Source organism: Rhincodon typus, chromosome 10 (genome assembly GCF_021869965.1).
Source record: "Rhincodon typus isolate 14 chromosome 10, sRhiTyp1.1, whole genome shotgun sequence".
NCBI lineage: Eukaryota > Metazoa > Chordata > Chondrichthyes > Orectolobiformes > Rhincodontidae > Rhincodon > Rhincodon typus.
The window spans coordinates 14,094,893-14,119,761 of record NC_063341.1 but is presented as its reverse complement, the minus strand read 5'-3'; the positions used below and the strand labels follow the sequence as shown (position 1 = coordinate 14,119,761).

Here is a 24,869-nt window from a genome sequence, read left to right as displayed (position 1 = left end):
ATGCGATCATTCAACTTTTGGGGAAAGCTGATAGGTTAATTCTAAATAGGTTAAGCCCATTTCTGAAAAAGGATCCAGAACCGAAACATCAGCTTCCCTCCTCCTCTGACGCTGCCTGGCCTGCTATGTTCCTCCAGCTCCACAGTGTGTTATCTCTAACTCCAGCATCGGCAGCTCCTACTATCTCTGATAGGCTAATGATGTTCTGACCTTGCATTTCTAATATCAATACATGATAAACATGCTAAGAGCTTGATGTGAATAGCACTGACACCTACTGGCCAGACCTTAGTATTGTTCGCTCTTCTGTTAAAAAAAAATTGCAGATGTTGGACATCCGAAATTGAAATAAATTCGCATACACCAGGTCCACGGCTTTCGTGAAGAGCGAAGCCTGGACAACAAGAACTGTACTGAAAACCTAAAATTCAAAGGTTAGGAAAGCATTTTGATGGACGGTTTGAGGGGGGTGGGTGCAAGCAACCAACTGATACTCCAAAGCACAGGCACCACACTTTTCCAGCTCCTGCTGGAAAATAAAAGCCAGAAGTTGATACATTTGTAGTTGCTGATAGGTCAAACGGTTTCGAAATCCGCGCAACAATGCGGCGCGCTGTTTTTCAGCGGGCGGTGCTCGGCGTCCCCGGTGGGCGGTTGGTCGCCGCGTCGCCGCATGGGCCCGGCTCCAACTCAGGCGGTGGTGACGCGGTGTGGTCTGAGGAGGCGGAGTCGGAGTCGGTGACATACGCTCTCACTCACACACACATACCGAGAGAGAGAGAAAGAAGAGTGCGGAGACACAGAGCGGGCAATTTAACCGGCAGCCGACAAACCTGGGCTCCGCGGGAGAAGGTGAAGGAAGAGCCGAGCAAAGTGGAGGACACCCGGGTCTGGTCCCCGAGGGATGGGCGCGCGCAAGGTTGTCCTGGTAACGGGAGCCAACAGGTAACCATGGAGACATGGACGAACGGCCCCTAGCGGCGGGGATGGGCGAGGCAAAGGGAACCTGTACCTTCGCGAGGTCCCAACGTCAGCATGAGGAGGTGCTCTAGGCGTGGGCTGCCTCTTAGACGTACAGAGATAGTAGGAACTGCAGATGCTGGAGAATCCGAGACAACAAGGTGTAGAGCTGGATGAACACAGCAGGCCAAGCAGCATCGGAGGAGCAGGAAAGCTGACGTTTCGGGCCTAGACCCTTCATCAGAACCCGAAACGTCAGCCTTTATGCTCCTATGATGCTGCTTGGCCTGCTGTGTTCATCCAGCTCTGCACCTTGTTGTCTCTTAGACATACAGGCCATTTACACAATTCTTACACCAAACTTCGATCCCCCTTATCAAACTGTCTCTCTAGCTTGGTGGAGTCTTGCATTCAGCATTGGAGTTCCTGATGCCGTTTCACCCTCCCTGCCCACGTCCAGCAAGATCAGACTTAGCTTGGGGCAGGGTCTTCGACCCATTAGCAACTCTGCAGGTGCTATCCCAGTAGTTGCATGTGGGATGATCCCATAATCAAACAAGAACCATGATAAGAGATAATAGGAACTGCAGATGCTGGAGAATCTGAGACAACAAGGCATAGAGCTGGATGAACAATTCTGAAGAAGGGTCTAGGCCCAATACATCAGCCTTCCTGCTCCTATGATGCTGCTTGGCCTGCTGTGTTCATCCAGCTCTGCGCCTTGTTGTCTAAGAATCATGACAATTTGGTATCTGTTGAGGCTATAGGCTGTTTCATCAGTCCAGTCTTCTAAGTTTGGACTGCTCTTTCTGCCAGGCCTTTAGATGGTGGCTGGTACATAACCGTCCTCTTATGTCGAATCTCATTTGACTTTATTAAGTAACTAAAATCCTTGCTGGTAAACAATGGCCCATTATCTGTGACTATTACCACTGGGACTCCGTATATTCCAAAAGATATGTGCAATTTTTCTATCATTGTTCCAGTGTTGGATGAATGACTATGCACATCCAACCACTTTGAGTGGGTGTCTACACTGTCTAAAAGCATTGAACCCATGAAAGGACCTGAATAATCAACAAGCAACCTACTGCAAGGTTTACCCAGCCATTCCCAGGGATGTGGGGAAGTTGCCGGAGGTAATTTTTGTCCTTGTTGACATTCTGGGCACTGTCCCACCAATACAGTTATGTGTGTACCCAAGCCTGTTGGCCAGACATAGCTCATCACCAACATCTTCATTTTGGAGACCTCTGGATGGCTCTAGTGGAGTTCAGCCAGTATCTGACAGTGACCTTTGCTCAGGACAATCATTGTCACTGTTGCATAACAATATGCAACTTTTTTGCACAAAGTGTGGTTCAAGTATAGATGAACTTCCAGAGGAAGTGGTGGATGTGGTACGCCTACAATGTTTAAAAGACATTTAGATAAGTACATGAATAAGAAATGTTTGGAGGGTTATGGGCCAAGCACAGGCAGGTGGACTAGTTTAGTTTGGGATTATGGTCAGCATGGCCTGGTTGGACCGAAGGGTCTATTTCCGTACTGTATGACTATGCTGTCCTCCACCATGAACTGGTCTCTGTTGGTCCAAAAAGGTTTTAATTCTATCTATGACGGCCGTTTGGTTTTCAATTAATACAAATTGTTTCAGTTTGGAAAGGACGCAATCTTTCTGTCTCCAAAGTCTGATATTGTTAGTTGTGCCTGGTAGCCTGTTCAGAAAATTCAATGTCATGACTGACTCTTCCACTGGGGATACCATGGGTGGTATATCTGCTAATGGAAGGTGACTCAATGCATCCACACTTGCTACTCAACCTCCCATATGATGTTCTAATTTGTAATTATAAGTACCTAAAATTAGACCCCAAAGCCGACTGCTGCCCATAAGTTTTGCCTATAAAGGTATTAGAAATTTCTGACTCCGAATATGACCGCGATTCCTTCTTTTTCTATTTTGGCATATTTATGCTCTGCATTAGCCTGAATACTATTATGCGTTCCTCTCCAGTAGGCCATCTATGAGCTAATACTACCTCAATGCCATGAGGGGAGGCATCTCGTGTTAATACCAGAACTTTCTAGGGATCATAGTGTGCCAACACGTTAGAGAATGACAGTTGTTTACTTCATCGAAAGCTAGAGCCTGTCTATAAGACCAATTCCAAAGCTGACCCTTTTTTTAAGGAGTTGGTGCAATGGTGCCAGGATAGATGCCAGATTGTATTTCTGAAATACATGTAATAGCATGAGGAAGTGCACTTGGCGTGGGCTGCACTGGTAATGGCCCTACCCCTGAACCAGGAGAACTGAGTTCAAGTCCCATTTGCCAACAGAGGTGTGCAATAATATTTCTGACCTGGTTGAACTTGAAACTCAGTATGTGGAAGGGCTTTTGCAGTTACAGTGTCCCTACCCCTGGACCAGGACACCCAGATTCAAGTGCCATTTGCCACCAGAGGTGAACAATAATATTCCTGAACAGGTTGATTAGAAAATATCTAACCTCTGAAATGAGGAATGTATACTGGTCTTGCCCTCTGGAGCTGATGGGACTTGAACCTGGGTCTCCACCACAACTGAACAGATTGATATAGAGAATACCTAAATCATGAAGCTGGCAAGGGTTGGATACAGGAGGAGCTGAGAGGATGCTTGTAGCTGAGACCCTGGCAGCCAACCCATTATTCCAGTTCTGACTGCTGCCGTGAATGTACATCTTAAATGCAGGTTATGTTTGGGCAGCATTGTCTATATGATCCTTCTTCATAATTGAAAAATGAGCTGTTGGGCGGACTCCTGAAGTGCTGTTTGATCTATTTCTTGGCTTGCCACTGCTTTGAGGCATAAAGGGAACTAAGAAAAAGGAGGGGCTGGAAGGAAAATGCACAATTTGCTGGCAGTCTCTATGTATTAGTGAAGTTCAGCCATCAAGCACTGAGGGTGAGAAGAGCACAGTATGTACTCTAGGTAGGCATTTTAATGCTCATCACCTGGAGTGGCTGAGTAGCACCAATACTGACTAAGCTATCTAATACTTAGCTGCTCGACTGAATCTGCAGTAAGTGATGAGGGAACAACCAGAGGGAAAACCTACTTGACCTCACACCAACCAATCTGCTTGTCATAGATGCAACTGTCCATGACATTATTGGTCCTTTTGGAGACAAAGTCATGTCTTTACACTGACTGTTCCATTCACTGTGTGGTGTGGCCATGCTAAATGGAATACATTCAGAACAGATCTGGCAGCTCAAAACCAGGCATCCATCATCAGTAGCAGAATTGTATGCAACCACAATCTGTCTCCTTATGAGTTGGTATATCCCTCACACACTATTACCATCGAGTCAGGGGGCCAACCTTGGTTCAATGAATAGCTCATGACGGCATTCTAGAAACAGCACCAAACGTGCTTAAGAATAAGATGTTAAGTTGCTGAAGCTTCAATACAGGTCTACATGTCAAAGCAGCATAAAACAGAAATAAGTGATCCCTCAACCCATGGATCAGATCTGCAGTCCCACCATATCAAGTTGTGAATGATGACAGACAGTTAAACAATTAACAGGAGAAGGAGGGTCTACAAATATCTATTTCCTCAATGATGGCAGAGCCTAACACATTGGTCCGAAATGCATGGTTGAAGCATTTGCCACCGTCTTCAGCCAGATTACTAAGTGGATGATCCATCTTGTCGTCCTCATGAGGTCTCTAATATCACATACACAAGTCTTCAGCCAGTTTGAATCACCTTGTTTTAGAAATTTTACCTTTGTAACTAATGTGAAATATTTCCCTTTCATTCAGTGAATTTTCAGCTCTATTTTAATCATCACTAACAAAATTAATCATACCATAAAAGATTTGGATTTTGTAGGTAATTATATATTCTGCAAACAATAGTTATGATGACATCATTTTGGATGAAATATTCAGGTTCAGTGCAAGTACAAGGTCAACATTCTACTTCGAGCTTTGATAAAATGGAGCTGAATCAGCAAATAGTATTGGCATATCTGTTACAAACTTATTGGGTGTGCAAACATTTGTATGTTAATGAAAGTTGAAGTTTAAACTTCAAGGATAATTGCTTTGTTTCTAAAGTACTTAAATGAAAGATTGTCAGTATATGAAAAACCATTTCTCCTTGCACTCTTGCTTCATCTGTGTTAAATAGGTCTTCCTATTAGAATTCCTTCAGTTCTCTGTTTCATTGTTATCACTTTCTCTCACAGGCAGAATATTGTTCTTCTCTATCACAATTTTCCGTAGATATCTACACTGCCTTAATTATAATTGACATTCTATCCTTGATGTTTTTGACAATGAAGGTTATGCAGTGCACATCCATAGGTGCATAAATGATATAAAACAATAAACAACTTTAGAGAGGCTTTTAAGGCTGCAATAAAGCACGAACAAAAATGTGTACAATATTTGTTTCCTTTCTATCAACAATTCTCCATGTGCCTGCTTCCAATTGCTTTGTGTTTTCTCACATTCCCCAGGGCCTGGCTTTGAAGCTTTTCTTGGTGAATTCAACTTGTTCAGTAACCTTTTGAAAGGGAATACCTCAGATGTATATTTATATCACTGAACTGTGTGAATATTGTCATCAATTGTGTTGTCTTTACAATTGACTATTGCTTTATTTCTTACCCAGTGGCATAGGTCTAGCTCTTTGTGAACGCCTTCTATCTGAAGATAACCAGATACACCTGTGTATGGCATGTCGCAATATGCAGAAAGCTGAAGCTGCTAAGTCTGAACTTCTTCTGACCCATTCTGGAGCTGATATTAGCCTTTTGAAAGTAGATGTTGGGAATATTAACTCAGTTATTAAAGCAGCAAAAGAAATAAAGCAAAGGTACCATAGTATCATTATTAATAATATTATTAACATGTCATGAATTTAATTGCTTGATATTTGCCATGTTGATTTTCAATGATTATTCCAACAGATCAATGTGAAACAAGTTTCTTAGTGCCACACCGTGTAGCTGTAATGAAATACATTAGCAATAGGTTTGAAGAAGAATGAATTCTTTCAAATTTATGTAAAGTCTTTTCCATTATTTATGTTTATATTTTGTGAGTATACTTAATGCCTAGTGGTGATTCTCTGCCCTGCCATCAATGTTTGAATGTCTTATTAGTATCTTCAAGATCCAGTATTCAGTTTGTGGTTTGACAGGATACTGCACAGTTTAGTCATTACATTCTCTGAGTTTAATTCTTCTATTCTTTATGAAGGTCAATATTCTATTGGTTTTATTGATTGTTGTTATGCATTTTTCAACATTTCCAGCATGAGTCTTGGCATTTTTCAACTTTAGCTATTTTAGTGCTATTCTTGAAGAAGTTTATGCTTATTGTACATAGCCTTTCTATGTACAATAACTAATACTTCTTCACTTTTTTCTTGTCTGTTTGCATATTTTGTGTGACTCATTGTGTAATTTCTGAACTGCCTCCTCTGATTCTACCAGCTCAGCATCTGCTGGAGATTATCATGTTTGCATTGGGTTTTTAAATTCAGAACTTTGCTGTAAGTTAGAAATTGGAGGAAAATACCTTGGCTTTATACCATTGACTTCAATGGAATTAAATATTAGGAGTGTAAAATGGGCTTCAGACTATCACCATCTTCCTCAACTGCGTGCATCCAAGATCTACCCCATAGTACTTTGTATCTTGTCCCACCTCCAGCAAGCAGTTTCTGTTTTCTACCATTGGATCAGTTCACAGCACACAGTGATGTATTCTAATATTATAGCAATGTCTGCGTTAGCCATATGTTAGCTAGCAGAGCATTGAATTTCAGAAAGGAGAACAGAAAATACTGGAAATATTCAACAGGTCAGTTAACACCCTGGTTTCTCTCTCATTCATAACATTTCATGTCAAACAATGACCTTTGGTCATAATTTTCATTACAGACTGGTTGGTACTGAGTTCTGATCATCCTATAACCACATGTGATAATCAACTTTAATTGCTTTGCTGCAGGCCACCTGTCATGTTCCTTTTCTTTGCATTTTTCAAACTGATCAGGGTGAAGAGTCTTGTTGCTGATTGGAATATTCTCTGTTTATGGAATTCAAGTTTAGCATCAGACGCTCTTAAGACATATATAGCCCAATTAGGCGCAAGGAATAGAGTTCTCTCTGCTCCACCCTATAACTGAAGACAAAGGAAGATAACTACAATGCTTTGAAATGTAAAATCAATAAGAATATTTTGAATACTGTTGTAAAGAGAGACATGTTGCTGAAGCTTTTTGTTTTGCACTCAGGACAAATGCAAGAATATCAAATTTCACACAATCAAAATAATTTGTACTACATGTGAAAAGGGTGCTAATTGATTGGCTGAGGTGTTGCCATAGAGAAAGCAATGGGAAACTAGAGGCTTCTCAAGCTCCCTGATAGTTCAGGAATGTAGCAGGCTTGAAAATTTTCTTTCTATTTTCAGAAGCATGTTGCTTCCAGAAAGTATAAATAAGTCACATTAGAAGCTCAGCTGATTAGTTGTTAGTGTTGATATTAGCACACTCAGAATTGTTCAGCAAGTATTATCCCATGGGCTTTTGTAAACATGGGCTGGTTAAGTATTGTCTGAAACCTTTCCAGTTACAAACAACTGAAGGAACATGCTGTTTGATTTGATCAGCCACTCATTAGGACATAGAGTCTATGTACCAATATTGACGTTCACATTTGATACTGTTCAAATGTGTGGGACAGAACATCTTTCTGGACTGAGAGCATACCACATGAATAGTCACTGTATATTAGCAGCTTGATATACCTTTAACCTGTTGTTCAAAAGATTGATGTACTGACCTTTCAGAATAATTTGAGGTAGACCAGACATTTTTCAGAGGTGGTGGCCTTTGGCCCAGCTACAAGGTAAGAGCTTTGTGAGTTTGAGATTTAGTGGCCTGACCTAATAAATAACTGACCTATGGGAACTTCTGCTTGTTTCATTCAGTCTAACCTAAAAGACTAATCAACCAGTTGTCATCTTACATCTAATTAATTGTTAACAAACAATAAAACTTGCATTTTATGGCGATTGTATAAAGGTCCATTTTCACTAATGTATTAATACCTTGTTTTGATGCAGGTATCAGCATGTAGATTATCTCTACCTAAATGCCGGAATTATGCCAAATCCTCATTTCAACTTGAAAGCCTTTCTGAGTAGCCTGTTATCCAGGTATTGTGCCAAGAGGAATAGAAATAATTACCTAAATTGCTGATTTGTATTGAACAAGAGTACACTAAAATGTCTGTTTATTTTTCTAATCCATTGTCTAGGACACTTTGTAAATAGCCGTAAAATCATAGCTCTGATTTTAATTAAACCCAACAGTGGGAACAGGGTGAATTGGCTCAGGTGCCCATTTTACAAACCATCTGGTGTACTCTATTGGAGCCTGGAATGTTAAATGGAGACTATCACCCCACTAATGCCCAGTTCTTACTGAATAAGTCATATTAAATTGATAGTTGTGCTTTATGCACCTTTGTTTATCTTTGCAATCTCCCAGTTTTTACCTCAATGCAACCACATGGTCACCTGAAATCTGATCTATAGCGCTCTCCATCTTGTCACTGCTGCTACTTTCTTCTGCTTGCCCGTCCCTCATCTTTCCCAAATGAAAATTTAACTGATGCTCTCTAATGTCAAGTTCCTAACAGTCCATTTAAAGTTTGTAAAATATATTTTCAGCATTTTTCAAGAATTTTTTTAAATAAGCACAATTTGGGAACTTTTAAATTGAGCCTTAATTAAAATCAATTAAATTGGCCAAAAACGTGTATTACCTTCAATGGCACACAGCCATAGCAAGATAGAGATACAAAGGACACTTCGGGAAAATAATTTTTTTTGCTGTAGTAAGTAGAGTTGGTTGGTCAGCCAGTCCAAAGACATGCTTGGGGATCTCTCAACAGACTTGTGGCTTGAGATAGACCCTGGCTCACAGAACATCTATGTAACCTGTAGAATTGCGAGTTCGTACTAGTGTTTAATAATTACTAAAGGTGTACCACTTTTAGTGGAACAGTGTCTAAATTACCAACTGCCATTGATAACTAAGCCAGAATCTTCAGACCAAATAATGGGATTTTACACAGTTATATATTCTGTAAAGAATCAAGGCCTGGATGTCTTAATGTAAACTAATGAATGGAAAGGCATGTGTTATCTATTGTGATCAGGATAAATTAAAGCTAATACTCGTGTTGTCTTGTGATGGTGTTTTCATTTTAATAGAAAAGTTTTCATGATGTTTCAAACGGGGCAGGGATTGCTCACCCAGGAAGATTGGCTTACTGATGACGGACTACAGCAAGTCTTTATGACCAATGTCTTTGGTCATTTCTTACTGGTAAGAATGTATGTGTACTCATTGCAAGTAAATGTGCTATCATATAAAGATAATTTATTGTGTACTGCCAGCGAGTTAGTACCAACTCAAGCCTAGCACAAGATTTTTGACGCACATGTTCAGTGGAGTAGCTGTAAGAGTTTCCCACTACATTCCTTATCTTTCTTATTTTCCCAGTATTTCATCACAGATTGGCCACAAAGCTAAAAAGCCCCATTTAAACTTTGCTGAAGTAAATGTGAACAGCAATAAGAACCTTCACTAGACGTAAATCTAGTGTTCAGAACTGAGAATCAGATGAGGAAAATAAATTTGCTTTCTTCAGCCTTGAGGTGTTTTTTTTTTACTACAGAGAAAGAATAGTTTTTTCTTTTGCAGAGGCCCTGTTGGCTTCTGCCCAAATATTCTCACCCACAAGCTGTTCAACTACTTGGGAGCCAATCACATTGTTGGTGCTAGGCAGAACGCCTTTGTCATTGACAACTGGTCACCATTCCACAGACCAATCAGCTACTTTTTGCTGGCTGAATCTCCCCTTGTACACACCTCCGTGGCTCCAGCTCATTTGTAATTAGAATTCCTCCCTGCCTACTGCTTGAACAAACAGCAGTGTAAATAACACTTGCAATGTCTGTTAGATAACTTGCTTTTAGAAAGTGCAGTAATCCTTTCCACAATATTTGATTTTTAAAATAGTCCTTTCCCTGTTCAGTCCATAGTCAAAAATACAGAAAAATAAAAAGGTGCAGTCCTTAAAAAAAAAATCAGTGTGAAAACCAACCATTAACCAATATGTATAGTTGCAAAGCATTGTTAACACCAAAACCCTAGCTGTTTGATTAAGAACTTAATTGTAAATTATGTTTCTCATTTTAATAATTATTACATTTCTTGAATATAAGATTTAAATATAAAACAATTTCTTTTCCCAATCAAGTACTTGTGAAGAGAAAAATCCATATTAGCCTTGTCTATCCCATCTGCAGGCCTTTCTCCAACCTCCCTTTTCAGTTCAAATTCCTTAACCATGTTGTCAACTTCCAAATCCATGCAATTTATTTGTACTCTGATTTCACAGAACTGGGACTACTCTAACCAACATCACAAATTACATAAAAAATAAAACAAAGAACTGCAGATGCTGGAAGTCTGAAACAAAATGACGTGCTTTATGACTCTGACTGCTGAAATATGACTCCTTGATCTCCGTGACCTCACTCCAAATCTTTGATGCAACTCAAAACACAAACTTCCTCCAGCACATTTCTGCTGTTGCTATTTCAGTAACAGTGACCATAACATTCCTGGATTAGTACAAAATCCAACATAGCTGATGAGATTGGACTGAATGAATCTTACGTATCTGAAAATGGAACTCCAGGTCAGACCAGTACCAACATTTCCAAGTTTTACTTGGTTTCATTTTACTCATCATAGTTCACTAATGCTCTTTAGGGAAGAAAACTTACTATCCTTGCCCATTCAGGTCTATATATTACTCCAGACCCATTAAAAAGGTATATATGTATGAGTTGATAGAACTGCTTCTGAAATACCCTAACAGGCAACTCAGTTGTATTAAAACCAGTGCAGTGGATGACATCCATTTAAGAAAGCATCTTCACCACCCTCTGACCATTGAGGATCTTCAATACATGCTTGCCTTGCCAGCAACATTGACCTCCAAAAACAAAAAAAAGCATATAATTTCAACCACTAATTCTGTTACAACAAATGCATTTTTAATATAACGGCTGGATTGGCCACTTTTATTTAAGTGGGCTACCACACAGGGAGTTCCTGAGAGGGCATGTCCCTTACCTTACCTGTATGGCGAGTGGGAAAGAGGGCTTTTATTATGAAAACAAACAACCAGTACCTCCCCCCACAACCTCCAGTGATCAAAAACGCCCTCAGCCGCATCTTTTGTATTTCCCGCACTTAAGCCCTCACATCCCCTCCCCCCAACAAAAATAAAGTCAGAATTCCCCTTGTCCTCACATATTACCCCACCAACCTCTGCATCCAACGTATCATTCTCCACCACTTCCGCCACCTACAATCTGACCCAACAACCAAAGACATATTCCTCTTCCAGCCCCTATCTGCCTTTCTCCGTGACTCCCTCTTCCGCCTCACACTCTCCAGTAACGCCACCATCCCCGGCACCTTTCTCTGCAACCGCAGGAAGTGCTACACCTGCCCCTACACCTCCCCCCTCACCTCCATTCAAGGCACAAAACAAACCTTCCATATCCCACAGGGGTTCACCTGCACATCCATCAATTTGGTGTTTTGTATCCGCTGCTCCCAATATGACCTCCTCTACATCAATGAGGCCAAGCGTAGACTTGGAGACCGTTTTGCAGAGCATCTGCTCTCTGTATGTGACAAACAACACCTGGTCGCCAACCATTTTAACTCCCCCTCCAACTCCCTGGGGGACATGTCTATTCTGGGCCTCCTCCAGTGTCACAATGACACCACTTGCAAACTAGAGGAACAACACCTCATATTCCACCACAGGAGCCTACAGCCCAATGGCCTAAACGTGGAATTCACCAGTTTTAAAATCTCCCCACCCCCAGTCTCATCCCACCTCCTACCCTCCCTCTCATCCCTGCCTCCTTGACCTGACACAACCTGTCCATCTTCTCTCCCACCTATCCACCCCACTGAACAATCCCCACCACTCCTTACCTGCATTCACCTATCATCATCCCATCTACCTTCCCCAGCCCCATGCCTCCTCTCTCTATTTATTTCCCAGCTCCCTTCCCCCTTCCCATTTCTGAAGAAGGATCCCGACCCAAAATGTCAACTCTCCTGCTCCTCTGATGCTGCCTGGCCTGCTGTGTTCCTCCAGCTCCACACTGTATTATCTCTGACACCAGCATCTTCCGTTCTTGCTATCTCTAACCAGTCAACCTTGTCCCTAAACACCACAAACCAGTTCCACAGGGACGAAGAAAACACAATAGGCAGGCAGAGAAACTACCAGCCGAATTTATTACTGGAACTCTGCACTTAAACAAAGGCCCTGTATTTGTAATATAATTTTTAAAAATATGAAGCAGTCGACAGTGAGTTTAAAGAAGGTACCTGTTTTAAATTCATCAGGATGAGGGCATCACATTTATTGCCCTTCCTAGAGGGCAGTTAAGAGTCAACCACATTGCTGTGGGTCTGGAGTCAAATGTAGGCCAGACCAGATAAGCATGGCAGTTTCTTTCCCTAAAGGACATTAGTTTTCCAACAATCAACTATTAGTCAACAATCGATTCTTAATTCCAGATTTTTTTTTCATTGAATTCAAATTCCACTATCTACCATGGCACAATTTGAACTCAGGTCCTCATAGCATTATCTGGATCTCTGGGTTAATGGCCCAGTGATAATGCCACTAGGCCATTACAATTAAGTTTCAGCCTGAGGGAAGTGAATATTTCAAGAAACTGGTGTTGGTATCAGTAGGGAACTTGCAGGAGTAAAAGAAGCAACAAAGAAACTCAGTACCGACGTTGTTTTCTCCTTCACTCAAACAGGTAAGATCAATGAAGGGAGGCCGAATGGGAACAAGGTTGTCAGAATCGTGTGGAAAAGATTCACATCCTTCACATTTCTGCTGTTGTCTAACTCAGTGGAATTGCTCTCACATGATTCCAATCAAGATAGGAAAAGTCAATTCCATTATAATCCAGGGTCATCTGGCTTTTGTTTCCGATTCATATGATTATCACAAAGTCCCCAAGAATCTTTACTTGCCCCACCCTTCTTCCTTATCTACATGCTGTCCCTTGGCACTATCATCCGCAGACAAGAAGGTCTACTTCTAATTTATACTGACAACGCCGAACTGCACCACTCCCACTGTGTTGTCAGTATTAGTTGAACAGCATAGTGGCTCAGTGGTTAGCACTGCTGCGTCACAACACCAGGTAGCTGGGTTTGATTCCAACCTTGGGCGACTATCTGTGTGGAGTTTGCACGTTCTCCCCATGTCTGCTTGGGTTTCCACTAGGTGCTCTGGTTTCCTCCTGCAGTCCAAAGATGTGCAGGTTAGGTGGATTGGCCATGCTAAATTGCCCATAGTGTTCAGGGATGTGGAGATTAGATGTGTTAGCTATGGGAAATGCAAGGTTACAGGGAAAGCGTAGAGGATGGGTCTGGGTGGAATGCTGTTTGGAGGGGTGGTGTGGACTTGTTGGGCCAAAGGACCTATTTCCACACTGTAGGGATTCTATGATTCAAGTTATTCAATATCTTGTCTTGGGTGAGCCATAAGTGCCTCCTATTAAATTATTGGGGAAATCAAACTCATTGTATTCACCTCTTTGTCCTACCTCCTTCCCATTTCACAAACTTCATTTCCTATTCACATTTCCTCCCTCCTCCTTCCCAACCATTGTCAAGCTAAACCTGAGTGTTCATAGTCTTTATTTCCAAGTGGACCTAAACAGAACTTTCAAACCTGTTATGTGCCACCAGAAAGTCAATCAACCCCTGTATACCTCCACAGCATCACCTCTGTCACTTAATGATTGATATATTTAAAGTTAAAATCATAAAAATTGTAATTACTTCATGTATTTTCACTTTTTAAATGCATTAATTTATATTTAAAATGCATCCAAGTCATTTCCTTTATTTTCTCTGCCCGAACTTGTAAATTACAATACAATATTTGGTCTTAACTTTCTGTTTCTCCAAAGAAAGCAAATTCAACTTTAGAAAATGAAAAACACATTACCTTAAAGTTGAGATAGCAAGAACTGCAGATGCTGGAGTCAGAGATAACGAAGTGTGGAGCTGGAGGAACACAGCAAGCTAGACAGCATCAGAGGAACAGGAAAGCTGACGTTTCGGGTCGGGACCCTTCTTCAGTTGGTGGAGATTTGTACATTTTCAAGGAAGCATCCCATCCGACTAAAATGTGTGAATTTAATATCTTGATCTTTTACAAGGCAACCATGAGAAATTGAAAACCATCATAAAAACAATTGAAGAGATGGAAACAATGCAAATTATGGTGTACAGCCAAACTGTTATTTTTAATGTTAAGAATATCTATTCCTAGATTCGCAACCTGGAGCCTTTACTGTGTCAAGCTGGTTGTGTGTCACATGTAGTTTGGACATCTTCTAGCAATGCAAGGAAATCTGCCTTCAGTCTGACAGACTACCAACATAGTCAAGGCCAGGAATCATACAGTTCTTCTAAATATGCAACTGATCTACTGAGTGTAGGTTTGAACAAGCACTATAATAACAAGGTAAATTTGGTACCAATTGTTGCAACTCACTTTCATGAAAATTTAAAGACTGTGATGAGACTTATTAATAAATTTAAGCAACCTGTTTATTAAAAGTAACATTGATTCATGTACAAACTTTAACAATTTACAAACAATTCTGAAAATAATTTCCTAAATGAACCTGTTTATTAGCCTGTCTTAAGAAGCTGAAGAAGTGTTTACAAATTAATTGAGATGTCAAAGGTTTTTTCCTGCCCACTAAAGACTGTGGCAGTGTAAGCCAAGGAACTCCATGTATTGTGTTTCCCTCCTCAACTTTCCTGTCAGTAGGATTAGTCTGTGTATGTGTGTGCAGCATGGTGGCTCAGTGGTTAGCACTGCTCCCTCACAGCACCAGGGAAACGGGTTTGATCTCACCCAAGGGCAAATGTCTGTGTGGAGTTTGCATAGGCTCCCCGTGTCTGCATGGGTTTCCTCTGGGTGCTCTGGTTTCCTCCCACAGTCCAAAGATGTGCAGGTTGGGCAATTTAGCATGGCCATAGTGTCCAGGGATATGCAAGCTAGGTGAATTAGCCACAGGAAATGCAGGATTACAGGGATAAGGTAGGGTCTCTGACTGGATGGGATGCTGTTTGGAAGACTTGATGGGCAGAAGGTTCTGCTTCCACACCGTAGGGATTCCATGCACAAGTTGTGTAACAGAAGCTGAATTTTTTTCACCCATTTTTGTTCCCAGGTTGCATATTTTTATCATGTCTTATGAAATTCAGTCTCTGAAAGGAGCAAAGGGTGAGATTAAGGAGGGAACAAGTATATCTACAACATGCACATCGACTGTTTAGTAAAAGAGGAAGAAAAGTGACATGTTTATAGGAGTCCATATTATGCTGCCTTTACCTTCCATAGGAATATAAGGTAGAGGCAAGTTTGCCTTCATTGTCAAAAAACTTGAAGAGAAATCATTCCTGGTTAACCTAAAAATTCACAACTCTTTTGATGCTCAAAGCTATTTTTGACTGGAGCTATAGTTTGGGTGACACATGTCTTGTCGTGGGAGGAATTTGTCCTTGTACTTGGTTTCATTGCTGAAAGAACATCTTATCAGTGAATGTTTGTGGTCACAGCATACTGCTGTCTTCGAATGTGAGAGAAGATTTTGGAATTGGCCGCATACATTGTTAACTTAATCCTTACATCTGCTCCTACTTCCAGGGTCTGTTTTCTAGTGTGGTCTGTCCAGGTCTTGTTCTGACTAATTTGACCTATGGTATCTTTCCTCCTTTCTTCTGGACATTAATTACACCCATTATGTGGCTGGTGAGTAAAATATCTCAAACCATTCAGAGCAGTTGCTTTGATCAGTTTGCTCATTTAACAGTGTTTATTATTTGTCCTGTACTTCAGATTCGTGTATTCATAAATTCGTTTACACTGAGCCCGTACAATGGAGCAGAAGCATTGGTATGTAGCCTGAGTCTTGATAATCATTAAAAAAGATTGAAATCCTTTGTTGTCATCAACAATTCAAAACATGTTATGTGACAAAAGTTTTAAAATCTTTACTGGCCAAATTTAATTTCCAAATGAAAATCTTTAGATGTCTTCATCTAAATAATTACTCATAAAGCAAGTCAAATAAAATCCAATGAGTACATGTGAATCAGATGAAATGCAAACTTTAAACACCGTATAAATTTAATGCATAAAATTCTTTACTGGTAAGATACTGCTATTTAATAATGCTGTTCACAAGAGGCTTTTGTAACACACTTAATGCTTTGGAATAGTAGATAACTTTGAGTTGTCCTTTATAAAGCTTAGCCTACTAGATCGCTTGACAAGAAATTGTGTCTAATTTATGAAAATAGCCCAAGATTCAAAAGTTTGCACACTCACTCATAGAGTCATAGAGCTGTACAGCTTGGAAACAGACCCTACAGTCCAACACGTCCATGCCGACCAGATATCCTAAATATATCTGGTCCCATTTGCCAGCATTTGTCCCAAATTCCTCTAAACCCTTTCTATTCATATAACCATCCAGATGCCTTTCAAATGTTGTAATTGTACCAGCCTACACCACTTCCTCTGCCAGCTCATTCCATACATGTACCACCCGCTGCATGAAAAAGTTGCTCCTTACGTCCCTTTTAAATCTTTCCCCTCTCACCTTAAACCTGTGCCCTCTAGTTTTGGACTCCCCCAGCTCAGGGAAAAGACCTTGTCTAGTTACCATATCCATGCCCATCATGACCTTATATACCTCTATAATGTCACCCCTCAGCCTCCGACACACCAGGGAAAATAGTCCTAGCCTATTCAGCCTCTCCCTATAGCGCTAACCCTCCAACCCTGGCAACATCCTTGTAAATCTTTTCTGAACCCTTTCAAGTTTCACAACACTCTTCCTCTTGCAGGGAGACCAGAATTGCACACAATATTCCAAAAGCAGCCTTACAATGTCCAGCAACATGACTTCCCAACTCCTATATTCAATGCACTGATCAATAAAGGCAAGCAGACCAAATGCCGCCTTCTTCACTATCCTATCAACCTGCGACTTCAATTTCAAGGAACTATGAACTTGCACTCCAGGGTCTCGGTTCAGCAACACTCCCCAGGACCTTACCATTAAGTGTATAAGACCTGCCCTGATTTGCCATTCCAAAATGCATCACATCACATTTATCTAAATTAAACTCCATCTGCCACTCCTTGAACCATTGGCCCATCTGATCAAGATCCCATTGTACTGAGGTAACCTTCTTCACTGTCCACTACACCTCCAATTTTTGTGTCATCTGCAAATTTAGTAACCATACCTCCTATGTTCAAAGCCAAATCATTTATGTAAATGATGAAAAGCAATGGACCCAGCACCAATCCTTCTGGCACACTGCTGGATACAGGCCTCCATTCTGAAAAGCAACTCTCCACCACCACCCTCTGTCTTCTACCTTTTGAGGTAGTTCTGTATCCAAATGCCTAGTTCTCCCTGTATTCCATGTGATCTAACCTTGCTAACCAGTCTACCATGAGGAACCTTGTCCCTAATCAGTCCTTGCCTTTCCAAATACATGTAAATCCTGTCTCTCAGGATTCCTTCCCACACCTTGCCCACCACCAATGTCAGGCTCACTGGTCTTTATTTCCCTGGATTGTCCTTACCACCTTTCTTTAACCATGGCACCATGTTAGCCAACCTCCAGTCTCCTGGCATCTCACCTGTGGCTATCGATGATACAAGTATCTCAGCAAGGGGTCCAGCAATCTCTTTCCTGGCTTCCCACAGAATTCTAGGGTACACCTGATCAAGTCCTGGGGAATTATCCACCTTTATACATTTTAAGACGTCCAGCACCTCCTTTTTTGTAAAACGGATATTTTTCAAGATGACGCTACTTACCTCCTCATGTTCTTTATCTTCCATATCCTTCTCCACGGTAAAAATGATGCAAAATACTCACTCACTCATTCCATTCATTTGTTCAGACCTCTTGTACTCTTGAGTTTTCCAGCCTTATCTCTGACTTCATTGTTAAAATCTCCAGCAAGTAGTTTAGTGGCAAAAAGATTATTTTAGCCATTAGGACTAGGAAAGCCTGGATATGTATATGGTGTGTTGCTACAAGTTGGAGCTTCAGGTCCTGCTCAGTTGCAAATGAAAAACAAAAGTTTGTTTCACTTGACTTATACTGTCAATGGGAACAGTTGTACTACCGAAAAGTTAGCACAGACTAATAACCTTGAATGTTGTGCGACCTGCTTTGTTAATAGTGGAGAGGATGTCATTTAGCTTAGTTGGCTGGTTTGCAATGAACAGTGATACTGACAGCATAGATTCAGTTCCCACCATTGGCTGAGGTAACCATGAAGGACTCTCCTTCTCAATCTCTCCCTTTGTTTGAAGCAGGGTGACCTTCATGGTTAAGCCACCACCAATCGCCTCCCTGTAAGGAGAATGCTCTCTGCTAGTCTGGCAAACAGGAAAATGGTGTGGTTGTTGGAGGTCAGTTATCTCAGCTGCAGGAATTCCTCAGAGTAAATAGTTTCTAATAAACCTGTTCAGCAATGTCATTTCATACCTCTGGAACAGGTGGGACTTTAACCTGGGCCCACTGTTTCAGAGGTAGGGGCAATACCACTCCAGCACAAAAGCTGTTCAAGAACTCCTCAGGCTGGTATTCTGAGCCCAATCACCTTTTGCTGCTTCATGAATGACCTTCCCTCCATGTTCAAATGTAGCAAGACTCTCTCTAATGAATGAATGCAGTGTGGATACTGTTGTTAAATAACCCATTGGTCTGGTAGGACTATGGTGAAATGGGGAATTCATTGGTGGTAGTACAAATGAATGACCAGGAGCGATGATGAGATTCTCTTTCATTGGCAAAGGTCCTTGCATTTGTGCTGCAAATGTTACTTGCCAGCCCAAGCCTGGTCTTGCTACATTTGAACATGGATTACTTCAGTATCTGAAAGGGTCATGAATGGTGCTGAACATTGTGCAATTATCAGCAGAATCCCTATTACTGACCTTACGATGGAGGGAAGGTCATTCATGAAGCAGCGAAAGGTGATTGTTAGAAAATATTTACCCTGAGGAATTCTGCAGTTGAGATGACTGTCCTCCAACAACCACACCATCTTCCTGTTTGCCAGGTATGACTACAACTAGCAGAGAGCATTCCCCCAAATTTCCATTGACTCTAATTTTGCTAGGGTCCCTTGATGCAACAGTTGGTACATGACAAGAGAAATGCCGCATTTTGTTCAAGCTTTCCTTCCAGGTTTTTTTTTTAAAAGAAAAGTAACTTTTTATACAGAGCTTCTTCTTCCATTTCTGTTCTCTTTCAATTTTCTAGATCTGGTTGTTCTCACGGAAGCCAGAGTCACTGGACCCAATGATGAAATATCTCAGCTGTACTTCTGGATTCGGGAACAATCACGTAACCCCATGCAAGGTCAGGTGATTATAAATAGAGTACAAAAAATGCAGTGAATGTTACCACTGGAATTATAACTCCTTCTATTTACAACAAAAAGTAATAGTTGTGGTATTGGATTTTATGATATTTGGATGAAACAACAGGTGTTACAACTGTAAATTGAATACTTGGTAAAATAAACATTTTTCTATGTTTCAATATTATAATCAAGATTAATCCAAATCGATCAGGACTCTTGCCACCTGAGAAATTGTCCCCACAAACCAATCACAGGCAACATCGCTATTTAGAAGAATATCAGGGATTTTTTTTGTTTTAAATTAGCGGAAATAATTGTGCTGCCCTGTCTGTTACAGCTTGTGTTGAGATAACAGGCCATTTCTCTTCTTCCTAGATGGACATCAATGTTGAAACAGCTGAAACGTTTTATCAAGAGTTGTTAAAGCTTGAAATCAAGATGGAAGAAAAGAATAACATTGCTGGTGACTATCGTTAAATACCATAATATTCTTAACATTGCATACAACAATTCCTAATGGGAGCAAATAAAACTTGGTTTATTAAGAGTTGATTTGGAAGGATAGTATTCATATTACTTGAATCTATTTTGTGCTTGATTCAAAACAAATTCAGTATTTTAACAAAACTTCAGGTTTACTGTTTTGTTATCAAATTTACCTCTGAAATACCTACTGACATTATGGAAAGAATCTTAACTGCCTAGGGAAATGGATTCTGGTGCCGGGTTAAATCCCTAAAAACCAACAAGATTTTACTGCCTTGTTGAGACTTTTATCAAGGTGTGTGGGAAACCTCAATGGAGCTTATGGGTCAGTCATTTAAATATGTAAGTATCCAATTACTTATGTCTTTAATGCAAAATTATCATTTTAAAAGTAAGTGCCCTGCTGATATGAAAGACTTGTGCTCACAGGACTTGTTGCATCAACTTCTCACCCTTCACAAAGTGCTCCTTTTTCAGCAGAAATGATAGTTGTTTAACTTACTGTAAGATGATCTCACAAACTCAAGATACATGGGACACATTACCACAATCAGCACCCAATTGTAATCCAGGAACAAAAACAAAGTTGCTGGAAAAGCCCAGCAGGTCTGGCAGCATCTGTGAAGGAAAAAACAGAGTTAGCATTTCGGGTCCGGTGACCCTTCCTTGTGCAACTGATAGGCCTTCATCTTCTGCTTTCTGTAAGTTCTGTAAGGAATACAGTGACCTGTGGCTTCAGCAGAGCAGAGATGGAGGCAGGCTACTCACTCCCCGCTGTATTACCTTTGATGTCTGAGTTAGACGTCTGTTCGATTTTAAGAACCCATGACAATTCCATTAAAGACTACCACACCTGTGCCAAGGGAGTCTCTGCCATTGGGGCAGGAAACAATGTGGGAGTCTCTGGGCGAGGCAAGTGGATCTAGGGATGAGAAGTGGGAGCTCCTTCAGAAGAGACCCCAATTCGATTTGCCCTTTGCCTGCCTTCCTGCTCATGGCCAACCTGCACTTTCCTGCTAGCGAATTGATGAAGAGCACATTGGCCATTCAAGCCTCACTGGAGTGCAACAATGTGAAATTTTCCTTCACTCTGTTTAAAGTGGTCAGCTCGATTCTGCATGTATTCGGTTATCTGCTGTGTCTGATGTCCGATGTTTTGTAAAGGTGACCACTTTCCGTGGATGAGAACATCAGTACAGATACGCGTGGTACATTACACTCAGGGTAGAGATGGACTCCTCTAATCTCTCTCAAAGTGCACAATGCTCTTGGAAGTGTAGCCACAGCCTCATATGTTTTCTGCTGCTGCTCCTACTCACGTTATCTGCTCTTCATCATGTGTTAATCAAACTGTCTCAGTGTGATATCTTACTGCAGTGTGTATTTCTGCACTGGTGTAAGCTGTGTTTAAATCATGTGACAGTGCTCCCTCATCTCCCTTGGAGGTCTCTTCAGCCTCCTCCACAACCCTTGAAGGACCTGTGGGGGAGATGAAAGAAACAAATTAGAACTGAAATAGGGAAAGGGTTTGTAGCTCAAATTGTAAAGATCTTGACAACACAGTCAGTAGTCAGTAAGTTGTGACTGCAATTCAAAAGGAGTGACTATCACGCACAAGTGGTATTGTGATATCTAATTTGGTCACCAAGTTTTTGAGAGATTAGTCTCTGCCTTTCTTAATGCCTTCTGCTACCCTAATGTTTCCTCCTCTGCACCGGTTAATGTGTTCTTTGGAGGTGTGACTGCAAGGAGTGAAAACAAACAGTGACATGTTTGAGAAATGGGTTTGTGCAAGGTAACTGTAAATAGTGCCTGTGAGATGACACTGAGGTATAGGTGTGTTTCAGTGCTGGTTATTTTGATGAGGATACAAGAGGTACCTCGAGATAGGAATGAGTAGAGCAGCAAGATACAATGTTAGGCTACTTAACTTTCCTGCTGTCCTAAAGAGGCCTTGCTCTAGAGGCCACACTCCTGCAAACCAAGGATGACCTCTTCCTCCAGCACACAGGAATGACACTTGTCTGCAGGTCCTCACAATGTCCTGCTTTCGTTTTTCTCTTTGCAGGACCATTCAGATAGGATGTTCCCCTTCTGACCCCGTGATGCTGCCAGACCTGCTGGGTTTCTCAAGCACTTTTCTGCTTTTAGGTCAGGCCCTAACAACAGACCTTAGGTGGCCTTTAAATGCTCGTAATTAGTGGCTAGCAGTCTCTTGTGATCATCCCAGTACCCTACCAGGATGATGCCCTGTGAACGGGGTGGTGCAGTCACGTGGGTTTGGTGGTGTAAGTACTTTGCCCAGCTGCCTCCTTGTTCTCCTGCATAATTCATGCAGTACTTTTTAAATAAGAACAACAGTTAAATGCAATTAATTTCTAACCAATCACAATCTTTCAGCATCATGCATTTGATTTGATTATGTCCATTTGTGTTGGTAGTGGGCTGATGAAGAACAATGACTTACAAGTTAGTACTTCATGCATTAGTACCTCACCATATAGTGATGCATATCATAAGGAGTTTTTTCTTTAAAAAGGCAAGGTCTACATGCCTCATTTACAAAGAAAATTTTTTTACATTTACCTTATTCAGGAAATCCAGAGGCATTTAAAAACAAATTTCAATGCAGTGTGGATACAGTTGTTAAATAATCAAATGTAACAACCAAATTCCAAAAAGCAAGATTCCACAAACAGCAAATTAAACAAATGATCACTCTTGGTGCTGGTGATGGTGGTTGAAAAAAGTAAATGTTGGCTATGGAAACGTTACAAGGGAAAAACTCCTTTGTGCTTCTGTGCCGTGGGATCTTCTCCATGTCAGCTTCACTGTAACTTCAGTTGCAAAGCACAGGATCCCTGATAACGTAGAACTTCATCAATACTGCACTGGAAGTGTCAGCCTAGCTGAAGTTCTCAAATTTGTCATGGACCTTGAGGTCACAAAGGTCTTACTCTAGTAATAAATGCTACCAACTGAAACTTCATCCATGCTATCAGTCCCAATAAATATTTTACACTGTTTAGTCTCAGTTTTAAGTTGTTCTGGTTGCCAGAAATAAATTGGGTATAACCTACATGTAAATAATTGAGCTAGGTACTATGTGTGCTGTTCAGTTCATTCTTACATAATCAACACTATTATTTTAGACTAGCTGATAACCTAGATTGGGGGGTTTAACAACGACAACGAAGGTTCCGGAACATTACATCCATGGCAGGCAAATTAACTCGGTGAGGAGGTGAGAGATGGGGTTTCCTGTAACTGATGCAGCATCTCTCTCAAAAATGCTTACCATCCTGTTGTATGGAACTTAGTCGATGTACTAAAGAGGACTCTTTAAAAGCTCCATTGACTCCATAATCTAAAACTCAAATATCAACCTCCAGTGAGTGAAATCATTCATTGACCAAAAATTAAAGAATGGGGAAATAGTTCACTGTATTTCTAGACTGATTCTCTGCCCTGTGCATCGTAGACTTCCTAGGAGTATTGCCAGTTTTGATATAATTGATAATATATTTGATAAATTATAGCCAATGGTTACCAATGAAAATCCATTATTGACATTGTATCTTTTCCATTAATTATTAGTTAGGTTTAAATTTATGTAGGTTAAATTCAGCTGTATAGCAACCAGCTTTTAGAAGTTAAGCAGCCTCTTGTGACTTCAAAATGACCCCATATACATACAAATAGGGGCTGTGTAGGGCATATCAGGGTACCGACGGCAACATTAGTTTGCTTTTTCAGAGAAAACCAACCCCATTCAAAAACAAAAACTGTCTGGTACTTTTGGCAGCAAGTATCCTGAACTCTGCCACTGCTGGGACTAGTTTCCCAATCTCCCACCTCTAAGCCTTGACCCCCAACCTGCAATCTCCCTTCCTACATCACACGCCCAGTTCTGTTACTGCTATGGACCATAGGCTAATCATCCCTCTCCCTTTGTCTCCCCTTTATCACTCATGTGCATGGACACATTAAGTTCAGTATAGCAGCCATCTGAGTGTAGTTAAAAAGTTATTTGACTATAAATTTAGATACAGTTTAAAAATGTATATTTGCTTCTATTAAATAATTACATAAACCAAAACACACAGTCCAGGTTTTGGCTCCCAGCTTTTGTTAACAGCTTTAAGCATCACTATTTTGTACTTCGAAGAAGAGGAGCTGAATCATCCCTAGTGTCCTGGCCAATAATTATTCCTCAGTCAACATTACAAAATATGTTATCTGGTCATAATCAAATTGATATGCGTCAGAGTTAACTGAGGATAAAATTAGCTACCACATTTCAGACATTACAACAGTGATTAGATATCAAAAAAGCACTTCGTTGGCTGTCATGGAATCTTCCTCTTGGCACTGAGACATCCAGTGAATGTGAAAAGTTTTTTAGAAATGCAGCTTTTCTTTCCTACTTTGGTAGGAAGCATATAATTTTTGTGAAAAGTCTTATTCATCTCTTAAATGTATTTGTTTTATTATCACAAGATGCTTTATTAACCTGATTAATTGTGTTTAATGTTTGGAACTAAATAAATTTTTGGTCTATACATTCATTCCAATAATGTGAAATTTTTAATAACACAAGACATTGAAACTTTGAACTGGGGAGCAGGATTAAGTTATCCAGCCCTTCAAGCATGCTCCACCTTGCAATAACATTATAATTGATCTGGATATGGTATCAGATCTGCTTTCTTGTCTGCCCCCTATAACCTTATCTATCACTGATTTATCTAACCTATTAAAGATCTATCTGTTTTCCGGGGAAGAGAATTTCAC

General features: G+C 40.7%; 1 protein-coding gene across 1 annotated transcript; it reads left to right on the top strand.

Moving 5' to 3' along the window:
- The first annotated feature begins 665 nt into the window (after positions 1 to 665).
- On the top strand, positions 666 to 24,583 carry hsd17b7 (hydroxysteroid (17-beta) dehydrogenase 7). The gene is made up of 9 exons (XM_020525104.2): positions 666 to 945; positions 5,633 to 5,836; positions 8,098 to 8,190; positions 9,253 to 9,367; positions 14,445 to 14,639; positions 15,834 to 15,938; positions 16,026 to 16,082; positions 19,487 to 19,585; positions 19,965 to 24,583. Exons 1-9 carry the CDS (start codon positions 905 to 907, stop codon positions 20,064 to 20,066), a joined length of 1,011 nt encoding a protein of 336 aa, XP_020380693.1. The 5' UTR covers positions 666 to 904; the 3' UTR covers positions 20,067 to 24,583.
- Positions 24,584 to 24,869: the final 286 nt, after the last annotated feature.